Source organism: Cricetulus griseus, assembly GCF_003668045.3.
Source record: "Cricetulus griseus strain 17A/GY chromosome 1 unlocalized genomic scaffold, alternate assembly CriGri-PICRH-1.0 chr1_1, whole genome shotgun sequence".
Taxonomy (NCBI): Eukaryota; Metazoa; Chordata; class Mammalia; order Rodentia; family Cricetidae; genus Cricetulus; species Cricetulus griseus.
In genome coordinates, this window is record NW_023276807.1 from 96,527,042 (window position 1) to 96,545,678 (window position 18,637).

An 18,637-nucleotide genomic window follows, 5' to 3' on the forward strand; every position below is an offset into this window, starting at 1 on the left:
GAGCTCACGTGGACCTTGTGGAATAGACCCATGGTTTCTGCCGTCTTTGGAAGATTGCAGCCTGGCTGATGTCTGGATCCCTCTCCAGGCAGGAGCATAATCTTGCAGCATGGGTCCTAGCTAACATCAGGGTTGCATGGACTGTCAGCTAGCTGGCATGCTGTCATTAAAGGATAGGGCTGCTGTGACTTTTCACTCATGCCATCTGTGGAGAGGAAACTCTATCCCAGTGTCTGATGATAAAAGGTGTGAAGAAAGCCAGATTACATTACCTGTCCTGTGCTGAGATCCATCATTAGACAAACAGCAGGATATTGTAGTTGTTTGAAGTGGCTAGGGCGGGGGTGGGGGGATGTGGTGTTGACAGAATGAAGACTTCCTATCTGGTATAGTTCCCAGGCTGTGATACAGCCATCAGCAACCCCAGCCATCATGACAGAAAGAACAGCAGTGACTAAGGCCTCAGGCCAGGTCAGTTCTTGTAGCATGAGCTCATTGAATTGAATATACTAAGGAAATTCAGAGTTCTAAGGTTTGAATGGAAACAAAAGTCTGTGCAACATTTGTTTAATGAGTGTTCTTGGAAGATGGTACTTGGGATAGTAAAATAAAAGGCTTTTCCTCCAGGAACAAAATCTCTCCTGAGGTTTGGAAAAGTTTGCAGGTGTCTTATGGTGTGTGTAGGGAGGGGCATAGGACAAGGTTCAGGTGACTGTTTTCTTGTTGACTGAGTACTGTCCTGAGGGATTCCCCTTTCCTGTAGTAAAGCAGGGTCAGGGACTAGAGAGCATCACGTTGTGGCTTCCACCCTCTCATTGGCCATTATTAAATTACTGGAGAAACAGATGATGTTGGTAACTGAAGTTTTATTTTAATCTTACCCTTTAGTTTCTTTTCTTATAAAAATAAGTATAATTTTTAAATTAAATATTTTTTCTACTTAAACAGTAGATTAGTAATTTATTAATCCATCTATGTTTAACAGGCATCTTGGGATATTGTCAATCCTTTGGAACCATAGAATACACACACACACACACACACACACACACACACACACACACACACACACACACACACACACCTGGCAGTAGTCTCTGAAGTTGTTTTTTGAAATTTAGAATCCTGCTACAAATGAGATACTGTCCTCAAGCAGCAACAATGAACACAGAGGGTAAGCTCAGGGTGACAACAGAGTTGAGCCTGTGACACCCTTCCTGTAGCCAGCTCTTCTTCCAAGGCAAGCTTCCTGTGTTAGGTCAGCACCCAGCTCCCAAATGCAGCAAGCCTGAGTCTGCCAGACTCCTCCTGGGTATTGCAGTCTTGTACTTTTATATAAGAAGCCTGGGTGTGGTACAGGCAGCCACTACACAATCTGCATGGCTGGCTTTTGAATCTCAATTCAGGATATTTTGTTTTGATGAAATACCATCAAAATAATGCATATATACTTATCCCATCTGGGTGAGGAAGGGGACATTGTTTCCTCCCTGGCAGGTAGAGAAAAATGCTAGTACCCCATTGATTTTATAATTGAATTTAAATTTTTTTTTATGTATAGGTACTTTGCCTGCCAGTATGTCTGTGTACCACTTGCATATCTGGTGAAGGCATTGGATCCTCTGGAACTGGAGCTATAGAAGATTGATAGTCTCTGTGTGGGTGGTGCTGGGAATCAAACACGGGTCCTCTGAAAGAGCAGCTGGGGCTTTTAACCACTGGGCCATCTTTAGCTCCTGATCTTGAGATTTAAATTTCAGTGTTCCTGAATGGAATGGAAAGGTTTAGAAAAATGTGATGTTAAAAACAGAAATCCCCAGACATAGCAGAGAAATTCAGGAAAGTAAAAATGGCTAAGCAGCTGGTTGTGAACCTCTAGAGTTCTGTGGTGTTATAGAACCCTGTGCTTGAAACAATTCCCAGGTCTGTTTGTCTGGGCCTGTTTTCTTGGTCAGTTGAGTGGGGAGGGGAGTGAGGGTTGTTGAGCTAGGGTTCTCAGTGCATGGAGTCAGTTGGAGTGTGCAGAGTAGGAGGGGCCCAGTGAGGATGAAAGGCTTCAAGTTGTTCCCAGGTCATTGCTGTGCATGAATCCTGGCTCCATGATGGACATGGAATTGCCTGACTACAGCCTTTTGAGTCTTGTACACACGTGGATTCTGGGCTGTGTCTTCACCATGTGCTCCTCCTCCATGGCCCACCTTCCCTCCTGATCTCAAGGCCATGTCCTGCTGAACTCTCAGTTCTGGCTATGGATGCAGGTCCACTGTAGGATGCAGAGGCCTCAGCAACCTCAAGTCAATAAAATCCTTCACCTTCCAGAGCATGTCTTATAGAAATAATAGTACTGCCATGGCTGCAGCTAGCACTGGTTGTGATGGCAGTGATGGTAAATATGATGATGGGATACATAGTTACAGTAGTTTGGATATTGCATATCTCCCAAAGGTCCACGTGATAAATACTTGCTCCCAGAAGGTGCCATTGGGATGTGGTCTTTAGGTGGTTGGGGATGTGCCTTTGAAGAGAATAGTAGAAGCCCTGCCCCTTCATTTTCTCCTATCCTTTGCTCTCTGGCCGTGAATAGTGATTTGACTTGGCCATGGCCTTCTGTTGTGATGGCTTTAGGACCAAAGCAATAGAGCCAGCTGAATGTGGACTGAAACCTCTTAAGTCTTGTGCCAAAATAAATAAGCCTTTGTACTTATTCTTTCTAGGGTGATTGTCTCAGCTGTTTGTTGGTGATGAAGAGTTAACATGGGATTTTCTTTCTTTTCTTTTCTTTTTTGTTTTGTTTTTCAAGACAGGGTTTCTCTGTACAGCTTTTGAGCCTGCCCTGGAACTCAACTTTGTAGACCAAGCTGGTCTCGAACTCACAGAGACCTGCTTGCCTCTGACTCCCGAGTGCTGGGATCAAAGGCATCTGCCGCCACCACCCAGCCAACATGGGATTTTTATTCTAGGTAGAAATTCATTCTACTGGACTTGCTTTCCTAGAAGTATTTTTGTTGTTGGTGGTGGTTGCTTTAGGGATGTTTGTTTAGTAATTTTTTGTGAGATTTCCCCGTAGAAAGTCATGTTATTTTCAAGAAGAGGGAGTTTGGTTTCTTCCTTTCCCAGAAAATGGTGTTAGTAGTGATGGTGGTGGTGGTGGTGATCATGACTGTAGCGGTGGTATTGGTGATGATGTTGGTGGTAGCAGTGGTGATGGTAACTATAGTGATGGTGGTGGTGATGGTGACTGTGATGATCATGGTGGTGTAGGTGGTGGTGTAGTGATGATCATGATGATGACAGTGATAACTCACTCTTGAGTATCCTCTATACTAATAATTTCAGCTCATCAGGAGGTATAAGAGCCCCTTTCTGTCAACTCCGCCTCTCTTGGCCATGCCTTTGTTCTGCTGTAGTCTGCCCTTTCACCAGCGAGGCTTATGTTTTCTGGAATGGGGTAAAAACTGTAGAGATTTTTATGAACAGAGACTTCTTGTCTGGCGGCAATGCAGATTCTCCCTTCCCTAGCTAGATGGACACTCAGGTGAGGTGAGGTGAGGATGGTCAGGGGATTTATAAGGCAGCCATCTCCACCATAGGACCAGTGAGGCTGGCCAGGGATGAAGAGCCGGCTTTGGTGCCTGAGACCTCTGGCACTGCATGTGTTGCTGACTGCAGTGTTACATTCCTTGTGAAAGCAGGTGAGGACAGGCAGTTCCTTTGGGGGATTTTGCTGCCTTAAGTGCCTACTGGCCAGGAAGACTGCTCCCTTACATTGGTCGATGGACTCTGACTGTACCTTATTTGAGAGCCCCAGATGTTGCTTTATTGGCAGACCCCCATCCCCCCCCCACACACACACACTCCAATTCAGCCTGTAAGTGGGCAGATTTCTGGCATCACAGTGGAAAGGTAGGGCTACCTGAGTAACCAGAGAAGCGAGCCAGACTGTGGAGCCCATCCCTCTGTGCATGACAAAAAGCTGGCTGCTTATTCCATACCTTGGGGACTTCTTGTTTCATGCTGTTAAAATATTTGATTCTTGTTACATTAGGCTCAGTGCCCTGGTGACAGGAACCTGGCAGGCACTTCTTACAGATAGCATCCCGGCCTTCCTGCCCGTGTTTTTAGAATTCCTTTGCTGTGGGAGGAGTGCATGGAACTTCAGAATGCAGCCCTTGTGTGCTTCTATGCCAGGGGTCAGAGACACAAGGAAGAGGAGACCTACTTACAGTTGACCTTTGCTAACACATTTCAGTCACCGTCACCACTAGCATGTCAAGGAATCTATGGAGTGCTCCATGAGACCATCATTGCCAGGTCTAGGGATACTGGCCACGTAGACGCCCCCAAAGGGTGTGAGGTGTTGTGGAAACTCAATGCTAAACAACCAACACTAGCAGAGGTGTCAGGGAATAATGCTGCATGGGCAAGGTGGGCCCACCACAGTTTTAGCCTTGCATTCAAGGAGCCCAGAGAGTGAGCCATGAGCCCTTGGACAGTTCAGGGCTTGTCTATATGATCACTGCCCCATCAATGGCAAAGGTGGATCTGACCGGGGACACTGTGGGTAGGACTTTGTCTGGGGTCATGGCCCAGAGACACTGGAAGTATGGGACTTGGCACTTCCATCTCTTCAGAGGAGTTTCAGATGAGGGAGAGTTTTGCATTGGTTTGTAGCTCAGTGGTATAGCATTGCTTGACTTGACATGTGGGAGGCTTTGGAATTTGTCCCTGCAGGGGGTAGGGAGCTTCCTGGTCACAGTGCTTCTCTCAGTGCTGCACTTTTGTATAGCCACTACCATTGGGTGGTTTCTGAACTCTCCCCACCCCCAGAGAAGACTTTTACCCATTAGCACTCACTTCCTACCCACCCAACCTCACTAACCTACTTCCTGTCTCCCTAGATTAGCTGTCCTTGCTTTTTGTACAAATGCAGCTGTGTACTATGTCACTGGCTTCTTTTTTACAGAGCACATTATTTTCAAAGGTCTGTGACTGTTGGAGACTCAATCCTGTTTATGGCTAGATAATAATACTCCATAGTTGATCTCTTCATCTGTCAATGGACACAAGGATTCCATCTATATTTTGCCTGTTGGGAATATTGCTCTTGTGCACATGGGTTCACACATACCTGTTTGAATACCTACTTGCTTATCACTAGATGTGGATTTACTGGGTCCTGGGGCAGTTCTTGCTGAGTTTGCTGAGTAAGTACTGCTCAGATGGTTCAAAGTTTATTTGGTGACTGACCAGTCTGGCAGTGGACAGGGTCATCTTCAGACACTTTCAGCTCTCAATGTAGTAGAGACATTTGCTCTGTTGTCATCTCATAAGTGACCCAGATTCTGGGAAGGCCACCCTTGGGGAGAACTGTCTTTTGTGGTCTCTTGTGTGACAGAGGTCAAATCTTTGCTCTCCATCAGGAGGAAGAGACTCTAACAGTTCCCAAGCTTGGTGATGTCAGCCTTGTGCTGTCATTTCTGATTCTGCCATGTGGCCTTTGTCTGATTTTGTCATGGGCCATGACTGAGGGATATGTCTTATCCTCTGTAGCTGTAGTAGAGGAGGTTACTTAACCATAAACGGAAGGAATCAAAACTGGGTACCAAAACCCTCCTGGTGAGTGGAATCTCCCAGATGTGAGTGGTGGGTGACATTATAACCTTTGTAGCTTGGAGCTCTTTAGATTTATATGCAGAGTTCATTCAGCATTGTGATCAATACTTGTTGCAAGGAAAGATGTTCTTTCCAGGTTTGGGGACATGCTATCTCCCTTTTGAATATGCCTTCACCTCATACAGCACTTGGAGTATTCCCAGGGGAACGTGTCTTCAGTTTCATTCCCTTCCTCTGTCATAACTTTGAAGAAGTCTTTCCCTATTAGGATCAGGTTAAGAACAGAGATGGGGGATACTCAGAAGCTTTTCCTGCCCTCTTCCTGATAAGCCACACAGCACTTGGGCTCCCAATGTCCTACCCATTTTCTTTGTGGGAAATGCATGCCACCTGTTCTTGAGGCACATGCCCACCAGGTGACTGGGGCCAGAGCCTGTCTCTATTCAGCTTTCCAGAAGAGAACTAAATAACTCAGTCTATTTCAAGAAACTTGGAGCTGAACTATCCTCAGCACACCAGCATTTGTCCACTAAACTCTCTATAGAGGTTATGCCTATTTACCCTAGTGAGCTAAAATCAGGAGGCCCCTGCCTCAGCACAAAACAGCCTTTGCTGATATATTTCCACTCCCAGGAATGTGAGGGAGTTTCCAAAACCACCCGCATGCCATGTGGTTCCAGGCTTGCTTTGTTTTTACATGATCCTGTAAAGATGAATTAATCACTTAGGGGTGCTTCTCGTTCCAGGATCCCAGGTAAAAAAAATAAAGACCATGTTGATGGAGGATATTTCTCTTATTAGTTGATGAATAAAACACTGTTTGGCCAATAGCCAGTAGAGGCAGGAAGATAGGCGGGACTAGGGGACAAGAATTCTGAGAAAGGTAGGCAGAGAGAGAGAGGGAGAGAGAGAGGGAGAGAGAGGGAGAGAGGGAGAGAGAGAGAGAGAGAGAGAGAGACCCTGTAGAGACTGGGAGGATAGGTTGCATCAGTCATTCTCTAGTAAGATAAGGCCATGTAGCAATATATAGATTTCTAGTTATGGGTTAATAATTAAGACAGAACTAGCCAATAAGAAGCCATAGCCATCGGCCAACTAATACAGCATCTGTGTGTTCATTTGGGGCTGAAGTGGTGGGACCTGGCAGGACAAGGAACTCCAACTACACCATGTTTTAAAATGGATTGTGCTCTAGGAACTGTTCCCTTTCCTTTTTATTATTTATGTTTGTCACTGTGTATATGTAAGTTGCTCAGTACATTCTGATATATGCCATTGAGATACTCAGTGTGATCAAGCAAGTTATCATGTCCATGTCACTGCATACCTGTACAGAGTGCTGGTAAGAGCTTATGAGTCCACTGTCACCCAAGTGTTGCACACTGATTTCTTTCTGAGACTTAGATTCCATCCATTCTTTGCACTGTACTCTGTGACCACCCTGACACCCACATGTGTTTCTGTCTGCCAAGCAAGATTGATTGGCCTTGTAGAGGGGTCAGAGTGTCCGAAGTACTTTATACTCATTTACTGACTTCCTGGGTTCAGACATGCTGTGCCTATAAGTAGAAAGCTTGACGGTCATGTCCTTACTCCAAGAGAAGGGGTAGATGTAGAACAGGAGGAGTGAAGTCCACACTGAGGGATCTTAGTGACATACTGCTGGTATGTGTGCAAATGTGTGCAAACCACACATTTGCAATTAAGGTTTTAAACTTAGATGTGTATCTAGTCACTCATACCATGGCTCTTTGAGGCTGGGATGTTGTCCCAGGTTGGTTCCAGTGGGACCAGAGTTTGGGACCTTGCTGTGCAAGATGTAAAGGACAGCCAGTGGTCTTGTATTGCCCCATAAACTTCCTCCTGCTAGGACTGGTAGCTTTATTTTAGCAACAGCGTGGGCCATGTGCCTCACCAGGGAAAGGATTCTACCCTGAAAAACTCAGTGTGGGTGTCATGGTGTCTCCTGCTCTGCTCGGTGCCCCTCTTTCCAGATAGGCCAGGTAACACCAAGAAGTATCTGTATGGCCCATAGCAGCTTTGAAGGACAGCTGAATGAGACCAGTGAGGAAAGATTTTGTACCACCTGCCCTCATAATTGGGAATCTGCTACATTTGAACAAGTGCAGAACTACCAAGGAGCATTGTGGGAGATTTCATCTAAAAGGTAGTTTCCCAGCTAAGTGATTTAACCCCCTCCCCCCCTTACATAGTCAGGGATTCCTAGTATCGATCTTACCTATCCTGGGCTGTCATGGACTCAGCCCTGCATGTTAACACAGTACCTGATAGTCTTGGCCTGGACACAATTCTAGTGGGCCCTGTGGGTGATGCACTCCTGCCCACAAGGCCTCCATTATTTCCAAATGAAGTGCTTGAGGGAGTTCCCTGTCATGATCTCCCCATTATCATGGTGGCCTTGGGGGTGCTCCCTAGCTTGGCTGTCTTTGCCCTGCTTCCACACTGCCCATACAACTGCCTGGCTTTGGAATGCTATATAGGGCTCTGTCCCCATGAGTGTTTTCAGTGATTTAGCATCAGCTTCTCACTCTCTCTCAGGTTTGGTGCCCTCCAGAGACCTGTGGTAGTCTCCGCTCCTGTTAGGCTTGACAAAGTCTGTGATGGTCCTGGGCCATGCTCAGAAGGTATCCTCACACATTGGTGCGCTGACTTTTGGAGTAGCAGTGATGAGCACGTAGGGACTCAGTTCTTAAGCTATAGCCTGAGATAAGGTGGGTCTTTAGAGCCAGGTGGAAGGATGACCCGCATGAGGATAGTGGAATGCCTAGAGGAACTGGCAGAGTTGATGGCAGAGTCTGGTGTCCAGTCATACTGCCACAGCAAAGCATGTCACCACATGACCTCCCTCCATGGGGAGCCCAGCGGCATGGGTGGTTCCTGGGACAAGGCTCATAGGCAGAGTTGCCTGCAATATGATCTGTGCTCACTTAAGCCTGAAGTGGCCTCTGTGTCCAAAGCTCTCTAAGCTTTTGTAAGCACCAGGGTCCAGTTCAAGTTTCCTTTTTACTGGCAGGGAACATGCTAGAAGCAGGTGCAGCTCCCTTCAACAACTGAACCTCAGTAGGCACAGCTGGGATGGGAGCCAAGTGGGCCCCAGAAGGTGCAGGTGGCTCTGACACAGCTTTGGGAGAGGCCCTTTACCTGCAAATGTTCTCCGATGCCTGATTTTGTCTCTTTCCCTTGGCTTTTCTCAGAAGGGTTGGTGAGAGTGTGGGACTGCCTCCAACCCTGAGAAGGCTCCCTCAAGCCAGCACAACTCCTCTTCGTTCTCGTAGCAGACCAGCACCAGGAGTGACAGCCACACATTAGTGTCCACCAGCATTCCCTGATCCCATCTGTTCCTTTCCTTTTTTTCCTGGGTTTGCTTCTTACAGAAAAATGAACTGTAAATATTGTCCTGGCCACTTGTGTAGCATGAATTTTATAGGTCTGTTCAGAGAGTAGATTTACTATTTCCTCATTGACTTGTTAAGTATTTTGCTATTCAGTTGCCCAAGCCCATCAAGACAGCTTTGCACTGGAGATCTGAAGTCAGTTGCAGTCCATATAACATAAACCAATGAAATCTGCTATTTCTGCTTCTGCAGATGTGGAACACCAGCTGTAGAGGGAAACAGGAGGCTCTGGTGCTCCTAGTGTCCTGCTAGAACAGTGGTTCTCAACTTTCCTAATGCTGTGTCCCTTTAATACAGTTCCTCATGTAGTGCTGACCCCCAACCATAAAATTATTTTAGTTGCTACTTCATAACTCTAATTTTGCTACTGTTATGAATTGTACCATAAATATTTTTCCTGTATTTTCCTATAGTCTTAGGTGACTCACAGATTGAGAACTGCTTTGCTAGGAGCAGGCAGATAGGTACACCCAGAGCCAGTCCAAGCAGGGGGGAGACAAAGGGTGGTGCATAGCAATGAGTGTGCATACAGGTGCTTTCATGTTAGTGCAAAGAGTGTAACCTAGTGAACCCCAGCAGATGCTCACAAGTTGAATCTAGAGTGGAAAAAGAAACAAACAAGCCACGTGTCTTCCTTACTGTATGGCACTGTTCCCAGGAAAGGGAGGAAGGGTTGGGAGCATATGTTTGAGAAACCACCATGGGCTCTTCAAGGGAGGCCCGAGGAGTCAGTCTTCAGAATAGGCTGCTGACCAGGTTGTCTGTCCCTCCTTTGTTGCTCCATCTTCCGTCTCCTGCCCTCCCATTGTTAACCTGCTCATAGGCAGCAGGTCCTCAGGAAATCAGTGGAGATGGACACCAGAGCTGAGATGGGGCCCCACTAGGTAGTGGCTATCTCCACATCTGTCCTCAGTAATGAAGCTAAGCCCCAGGGAGATGGTGCTGCAGAGATGCAGGGCTCACTGTTTCAGTCCTTCCAAAGAGAGGTGACCTGCAGGCACCAGAGATAGTAAACAAAATGCCTGGAGAAATGTCCTTGCAGCAACCAGCTTCCTTCCAGGACTCTGTATCACCAGAGTGTGAGGGAAAATATGTCTGGTTGCTTCTGTGTCTTTTCTACCTGGGAACATTGGCTCTGAGAGGCCCTAATGTAGTGTACAGTGTCATGCTGAAGTGACTGTACCTGAATTTTTTTGGGGGGAGTAGTCCCTAGCCCCACCTTTCTTCTGAGGCTCTGGTGTCTGTGTTTGAGGCTTAGGACCTTGGCATACTCACTGTCATAGGGTCATTGTGGACCTTAGGAGGGAGTATCAGCACAAGGAGTTTGATAGGCAAGGGCTGTTCCCTGCAAGAAGGGAAGCCTTGGACCACACATCCTCCCATAGGCCCTTGAAGTGCCGATGCTGAGGGTTCCTCATCCTGGAAGAAGCCCATTTCTAGGAATGCACAGCACCCTGCTTTCTGATAGCAGCCTTCAAATGGGGAGTCTTGTAGTACCCAGGCATATGGACCCACAGTATTGAGAGCACAAAACCTGAGCCTTGCCTGCCATGGATGTATGGGCAGAGGTTGTGTTAGTGTGGAGGTCAGTGTGTGAGTGTGAGTGTGTGAGAGTGTGGGAGCCTATGGGAGAGACTGGATGCTTGAGTGTGAGGTGTAAGAGAGTGGTGTGTGTCTGAATGGCCATGAGTGAGAATAGGGGGGAGAATGTGTGACTCAGTGTCAGATAGTGTGTTGATGTGGTATGTGTCGGCATGTGTACACTGTAAAGTAGGAACCAAAGCATGTGAGAGCGAGTGCTGTGTCTGTGACAGTGAATGTGGGCATGTCAGATGAATGTGTGCATGACAGCCGAGTGTGAGGAGCTGAAAGACAATGTGCGTGTAAGAGACCATGCCCATCCCTGTGGATGTTTCTTGGACCACTCAGTTCCTGGGCCTAATTTAGTTCTCAAGCTTAGTCTCCCATCCTTGGGGATTCCCTCTATCTCTTTGCCTCCCACTGCTGAGGAGGAGCAGCTGCCGATAGGGTCTCTGTTGTAGATGTTATGGGTGCATAGTTGATGAAGTGTTTGGCTTTAGATGTGGCCTCAAGCCTAGACTTAAGCTCTGCTCTCTCACTGTACTGGTTGAGCTGCCCTGGGCCTGTTGTGGAACCTAATTTCAGAGTTATCTTACCTGAAAAATAGGAAGAACAGATGCTGTTGGAACTGTTAGATCTACCTACTGACTCTGGACAGTTGAAGAAGTACAGAATTGGCTGCAGTGTGGTACCTTACAGCACCTGTGGGATGCATCACCTTAGAATGGTGCGGAAGGCCACAACCACTTGAGTTCCTGTAATGAGCTTCTTGGGGAGGAGGAAATGTTTATTGACCCAACACTGGAGTTTGTGAAGATAAACAGAAGTAGTTGCAGTGTAAGACCAGAGGCTCAGAGAGAACCAGTAGAGACCAGCAAGTATTGCAGAAGAGGAGAGAACCAGCAGAGGTCATCCATGCAGAGGAGAGAACAAGCAGAGGAACTTTGCTGTGAGATGGTGCCTCCTAGAAATGTCAGAGAAGCTATACCCAGAATGGCTGCCTAAACATGACCTGACCAAGGTGACACCAATAGACATGTTAATGTGGAGGCAGAGCTCAGGAGGCCTCAACCCTACACAAAGAATTTCAGGCAACTGAGGATTGCTGAGAGCAGGAGAAATAGCCTCCAGGAAAGAGCGCACTAATTGGCTATCTAACTATAAATGATTAGCTCTGAAAATATATAAATATAAGTAACAGACTAAGACTACAGACTAAGCAGGTTGTTTTTATATACTTAGGAATATATGTATATTCACATACCTGTGTGTGTGTGTGTGTGTGTGTGTGTGTGTGTGTGTGTGTGTGTACATGCTCGCATGTGTATATATCTATGTATATATAAACAACAAAAGAGTCCAGGTGTTTGAATGAGAACAAGGTATGCAGTACCTGGAAGGGATTGGAGGGAGGAAAGGGAAGGGGTAAAAACTATGTAATTGTGCTATAATTAAAAAATACAAGATTACAAAAAATAATTATAGTTTTAAAGTTTTAAAAAGATAGAGACATTTATAGAAAATAGGAATACTTGCCTGGAATTCCATATCCCAGATATTGGCTTTTGAATATTTTGGTACCATTTTTGCTTTCTTTGGCCCATAAAACATTTGCCATTGCACCTGTGACACTGATGTACGGCTGTTTACTGATTTGCTGTGTGGTATAGAGTGAACTCCCAGCCCTGAAACTCCTCTGCTACGCATCACTGTGATGAAAGGGTTATGGACTTTCCTACATAAGACCCTCTGCCCAGCTTGGTGACTGGTGAGTCACTATGGGTGCACACACAGTGGTGTCTTTCTGATATGTCTTCTTTATCAATATTGCTGGGGCAGGGGCAGGTGCAGGTACCCGGCTGTTACTGGGGTTGCTGCCATGTTACAAGGCTCTCTCACTGGGCTTGTTCTTTCCAATGTTTAATTCTTCTCAGTCCCAGGACCACACACATTTTAAGAGATAGGAAGGCCACCTGTGTCCCTGAGGCTGGATCTCAGCAGCCATGTGTAAGGCCTCTTCCCCACTCAGCAAGCATTTGATTTTCTGAGCCATCTTCCCAACTCCTGTGTATTTACTGTTTTGAGGTAGGATCTCAGCACCTGGTCCAGGCTGACCTTGAACCAACAGTGGTCCTGCCTCATGGAATCACAAACAATACAACATCATCCTTAGAGGTTCTATGCTTTTAGCTTATGCCTAAATTGTCAGCAAAGCCTTGTTTAGAGTGAAAAGACTACATTGTGACTTGGAACATTATTGCTTTTATAGCACTCTACTGGTTTCCCCCTATTGCCCAATTTTAAGAATTCCCTCAAAGAAACTTTAAAAAGCAGACAGACTCTAGCCCAGACATGTTTTTCTCCCCAGCCAGAAGAATATCAGGTTTAGCTAAGAGCAGGGATCGTGGGCATCCGGGTCAGGAATAAATGCCTATGGAGTTTCTGGCAGAGAATGGCATTGGGGTGTTAAATGTTCATTCTTACTATCTGGTTTGGGGTTTTCCCCTCATGTGAAGGTTCCATTTGTCATGGTGGAACCACATGCCTGGGTCACTGCAGGTACCTAGTCTTCTGGCTGCTCATACCAGACCTGGAGGCTGGATCTTTGCTGGTGCTTTCTTAAGTCGAGGTTAGCCAGTCTACTGTCCTAGCACTGTAGGCTGAGTCCCAGCACCTGGCCTTGCCTGAACTCCAAGGCCTTTTCTGGATGGAGCACTCTGGTTTGTCTATGGGCATCCTAGGATGCCCCTGTGTTTATGGTCTACCCATAGCAGCCCTGTGTCTGTCTGGAGTGGCTGACTAGTGATGACAATATCCATGAATGGTTTAAGATTGGTTTAATCAATGGTCTCTACACTGTGCTGAGGATCATACCCAGAAGTCCATTTGTTTTTCTCCTCACTGGCTCCTCAGGTGATGAGTCCATTGCAGGACGGCTCCGGAAGTTGAGCCTTGGGCAGTATGACAATGATGCTGGGAGCCAGGTTTCCTTCTCTAAGTGTGGATGGGCAAAGGCCAGTGGTGATCCAGCCCCAAGTCTGGGACCATTTTCCTCTGCTGCAGACATCAAAGAGGTATGTGCTGGCCCTGTCCCATCTGCTCAACCCCACTATCCTGTCCTTGGACCTTAGGACAATGCCTATGCCAGATCCTTGTATAAGTCACGAGGCCCTATAACCTCTCTGTCTTTGACTATCCTCCTTATATCGTGGACATGGTTCTTCAGTAACAGACAGATTCCAATTGGGAGCACAGGTCTGAAGGCATGTGTAAGGTCCACACACTCCCCATAGATAGCTACAGAGGGCGTGTTTGCATGGGTCATTGAAACCTCAATGTCTGATCTGTAGAATGGGTATGAGATGCAACACATACAGGTGGGTTATGGGGGTTAGGGATCATGGCCTTGGCCCTAGCAAGACCCTGCAGATGGACAGCAGTGGCAAATGCAGACTTCTAGCCTGCACACAGGGCTCCATGGCAAATGATGACTCTTAAGGAGGTCTACAGATAAAAGTTTCCTGCTTGGGAATTGTAGTTAAGGCTTCTTGTCAGAATTAGAGTAAGATAGGCCACCATTCCCAAATAGTTAATAGAAATTATATATTTGATTCTCAAGTTGAAAAATTGGAGCCTTTGCTGTAATTCTTATACATATGTTGTTGATATCTGGAATGTTTCTTCTAAAGTTCATTCCATATTGTGTGTTTGACTTGTGGTATTTTTTCACTTCTCTGTGACAGTGATGTAGTTAAGATTTCCTTGATGTTCTTTCATGCTTAGTGATGGGATGATTAATTCCCTTGCACCAAGCCTCCATTACCTTTGCCCCAGTTCTCCAGCACTGTATTCAGATAATGGCCCATAAGCCCCTTCTGTCTATGTTCTGCCTCAGAAAATGGTGAATGGCAAGAGGCCAGTTTCTTCCTTCTTTACTCACTCTGAGATGTGGGCTCTGTCAGCAGACCATCTTGAGGGACTGTGTCTATGTGGGAAGGGCCTTTCTGTGATTTCTCATTTTTCTGTTTTTCTATGCTGACTTCAGACGATGATCGCTGCATATCCCCCTGACCTTGATATGATTGATGGCAGGATTTCAAACAACAAGGAGTCTATGTGTCTGACCCCAGCGTTCCCTGTGTCTCCAGAAACTCCATATGGTAAGAAAGAAGAAAAACCAGCTGGGTGCAACTTGGTACCACAAGGTGGGGTGTAGCAAGCTCTCTTGTTGGACTATCTTTGGACCACCAGATGGCAAATAGGGACCTGAGTCAGACTTATAATTAATTCTGCCATGTGGCTCGGTTACCTCTTCTTAGTCCAGTACATCCAACTTGCTCTGAATCTGCTATCAAAATCATGCTCCTGGATTCCTCCTTCCAGTTTCTCTGTCTCTGCCTGTAAATCCTGTCTATTCTCTCTTGCCTAGCTGTTGGCCATTTAGTTCTTTTTTAAACCAATCAGAAGGTGCCTTAGGCAGAGACACATCTTTACAGTGTAAACAAATATTCTCCAACAGTGGAGAATAACAATAGCCTTTGCTCTACTTTCTTTTCCAGTGAAAACATCCCCACGCTACCCTCCGTTTAGCCCACCTGAGCCCCAGCTGAGCAGCCCAGCCAGTTTGCGCAAAGGAGGACGTGGTAAGAACCCTTGGCTGTGGCAGCCATGATACCATTTGCATGGTTGCTATTTCTACCGAGGCATGCTCTGATGCAGAAATATTTCCATTTGGGCCACATCTCAAAAACCTTAGGCAGGGACATGTCTTGCTAGGGTTTGAGATGTGGCTGTAAATCCACAGGTTGGGGGTTGACTTCCCAGAGTTTGTAGGAATGTTTAAGTGTGATAGTAGCCCATGTGTCAATTTATGCTCAATTCAGTATGGCCTGTGGTCAGTTCAGCATCAGTGCTTAGCATCCTGGTAAATCCCCATTGAACAAGGGCTTTGAGGGGGAAGTTCTGTCCACTTCACTAAGAAAATGGGTTCCAGCAAAGACCAGGGTTATCTGCATGCACCCCACTACTCGGTCATCTTTTCATGCTGTTTTGTGTGACCCAGCTGCTAGCTCAGTCTTCCTGTCCCTAAATACTTGGGACTTTCTCTTGTTCTCTACAGTGAAACCTAGAGACCTTCAGTTTTTGCACTGCAGGGAGGGAGTGCTAACAGTCCAGTGAATTTCTCAGTGTTTCTTCCAGGTAGACATTGGTCACGTTTCTTGGGATCCCAGGATGGGCTGAGCATGCACAGGTAGAGAGAAGCTCCCACATACATTCTTTTGGTCATTTAGTTTGCTCTTTGCTATTCCTGGACCATGTGGGTAATCTCAGTGTCCTTGAATCCTAACCCTTGGCTTGTCTGGGTATCTTCCACAGGCATCTCAGTCCCTCAGAGGTCCCAAGAAACATCCTAACCTCACTTCCTTAGTGCCTGACTAATGACTTGGTTAGCAGCAGGAAGTTGAAGAAGTACTTTGGCCCAAAGGTTACTCTGTCTGCATTGCCTGGAGGAATTTGAAGTTGGAGTGGCCCAAAGTGTCTCTCCTAGGACCTTGGCTTCAATTTTGTTTTCTGAGTGTTTACTTACCTGTCCCTCAGAGGATCTCCCAAGGCTGCTACTCTTTGAGACAACACCCAAGCATCTTGCTCTTCAAGCTTTTCTTTAGCCAGCAGGACATGGTATACTCATTTTAAAAATTGACTTGTATAGCATAAGCCCCAGGTCTGAAGAGTTTGTTCCTAGATAACTTCTCATCATAAACAAGCAAAATGTCCTGTTGTCCTGTTCATTATAGCAGATGTCAGCTCTCTTCCGGGTTCATCCATGGAATTTATGTGAAACACAAAGCCCATGATCTGGATACAAGTTTTCTCTATCACTATTTGCTGTGGTAGAGCAGTGGATGATCTCTTCCTTCAGTGGAGAGGCTTGGAGATTAGTGAAGGCCACTACAGACACCATGTGCTCAGTCAGTGCCATGGGGACCAACCACTTGAGACTGTGGCCTCTGGGGTCAGACTGTAGTAACTCAGGCAAGCTGTCCATACCCTGTTGGGCCAGCCCCTTGACACCATCAACAGACCCCTTGAAATTTTGTTTTGTTTTTTGAGACAGAGTTTCTCTGTTTAATTTCCCTGGCTATCCTGGAACTCACTCTGTAGAACAGGGTGGCCTTGAACTCACAGAGATCCATCTGCCTCTGCCTCCAGAATGCTGGGATTTTAGGCATGTGCCACCTCCACCCATCTGACCCCATGTACATTTTTAAAGTTACCTTTCTCTGTGAATTTTATTCTTGATGCCACATCTTTTCTACTCTAGGAAGGCAAGTGAGCGACTCTATGCATGGCTGTTATCAGCATTTCTTGGAAATGCAAAGTTCTTATTTAGTTGTATTTAAATCCTGTCCCTGGGAAGAGGTCAAATGGACACCACTGTGCACTAGTCTGGGGCAATGGGAAGAGTAGTTTGCATTAGACACTATTACAGAAAAAATGCTGAGCTCAGCCCCCATGCAGCAGTGTCAGCTGCATTTTATCACTACAGAGCAGAGTGGAGTGGGAGAGTCAGGGTGGATGGAAAATTCCTGAAGGACACTCAGGTGCGGGGCTTCTTGCTGAAGTAGTCTAACTGGATTCCTGCTAAAGGAAGACAAGACCTGGAGCTTGGATATTAAAGCTGGGATATGAGAAGCTTGATCAAATACCTAATGTGGTTGACCAGACGGCAGTTCACTGAGCAGAATTACTGTTAGAAACGAGAATGGTTATGGAAGGCCAAGGGGGAGGGTCAGGCTTTGTGGAAAAGAAACCTCAAAGATGGCAGGGACAGTCTTTGTACTAGTCTGAAACCTCAGTTGACTCTGAAGGTAGCCGTTTTCTATGCCCAGGGCTCACACTTCCCCCGTGTCTCTCTGGGTCCTCTCATGGTTAGTTTAACCATAAGGTTCTTGAGTCAGATGTTCCTGGAGCCAACCAGGAAGCATGCTGCACACAGCCAGCCCCAAAACCAGCCACCCTCCAGCATACTTGGGATCTGCTGGTGGTTAAATAAACATGACCTATTTTAAGGAGTTAGAGAGGTGGTTCATGGCTTAAGAGCACTAATTGCTCTGGAAGAGGACTGTGTTGTGTTGCCACAAAGGTAGCACACAACCACCTGTGACTACAGGGAATATGATGGCCTCTTCTGACCCCCATGAACACACATGTGGTACACATACATGCACTCAGGCATACCCACATACACATAATAATAAAAAAAGAAAGAAGAAGAAGAAACCTCATTTATAAAAGCCTGAACAACTAAAGTGAAAGAGGGGGTCAGTGGCTAGCATAGGAGCCTGCCGACACCTGATGGTACCTAAGAGCCAGAGTTAAGACCTGGGTTGCCGCAGGTCTGCCAGGGGAGGAGAGTTTTCACATGGGATTTGGGTGCTGCCACTTACCTTAGATATCTCTCTTATACCATAAGGTAGACATTATGACACCCCACCATGTTCTGCTGCAAAGAACAGTGTTCAGAGTTATTAGGCTCGTGTGTTTTTTGTTTTGTTTTGTTTTGTTTTTATTTTGTTTTGTTTTGTTTTGCGCTATCCATCCAGGTATCTGCAAGGCTTTCTATTACTGTAAGGTTCTCGCTGGCTCTGACATTGGGCTATTCCTCTGTTAGGAGCTCCCATTTGACCTTTGGATCGTCTCTCAGTGAGCACGGGGTATTAGGTGACTAAGGTGCAGGTATTGTTGGATGGCACCTGTCCTGTCAGTCATCTCCCTTCAGAAGCAAGATGCACGCACACCCTAGCTTGGACACTTTCTCACTGGGTGGTCCCTGGGTGGTTTCTGGCACTCACTCCAGTGTTTCTCTGTTTCAGTGCAGCACAGCAAGGGACTCCTGCCATGTGCAGCTCCTGTGAGAACTGTGAGCACTGTGAGCATGGGTTGTTCCAGTGCCTGACTTAGACCCGAAGCAGAATTAGCAAGGTTGTACATGAAAACTGTGACACAAACAGCAAAGGAAGGAGCAG

General features: G+C 46.4%; 1 protein-coding gene across 14 annotated transcripts in view; it reads left to right on the top strand.

Moving 5' to 3' along the window:
• Nucleotides 1–18,637, top strand: part of Tns3 (tensin 3) — a 257,261-nt gene that overhangs the window by 193,607 nt on the left and 45,017 nt on the right. For 13 of the 14 annotated variants that reach the window (XM_035452698.1, XM_035452700.1, XM_035452696.1 and 10 more), the window contains 3 exons: nt 13,524–13,684; nt 14,656–14,770; nt 15,170–15,253. The exons of the other annotated variant lie outside the window; for it this stretch is intronic. In XM_035452698.1, the coding sequence (XP_035308589.1) occupies nt 13,524–13,684; nt 14,656–14,770; nt 15,170–15,253 (360 nt within the window). The remainder of the gene's footprint in view (nt 1–13,523; nt 13,685–14,655; nt 14,771–15,169; nt 15,254–18,637) is intronic. 14 annotated transcript variants of the gene reach the window in all.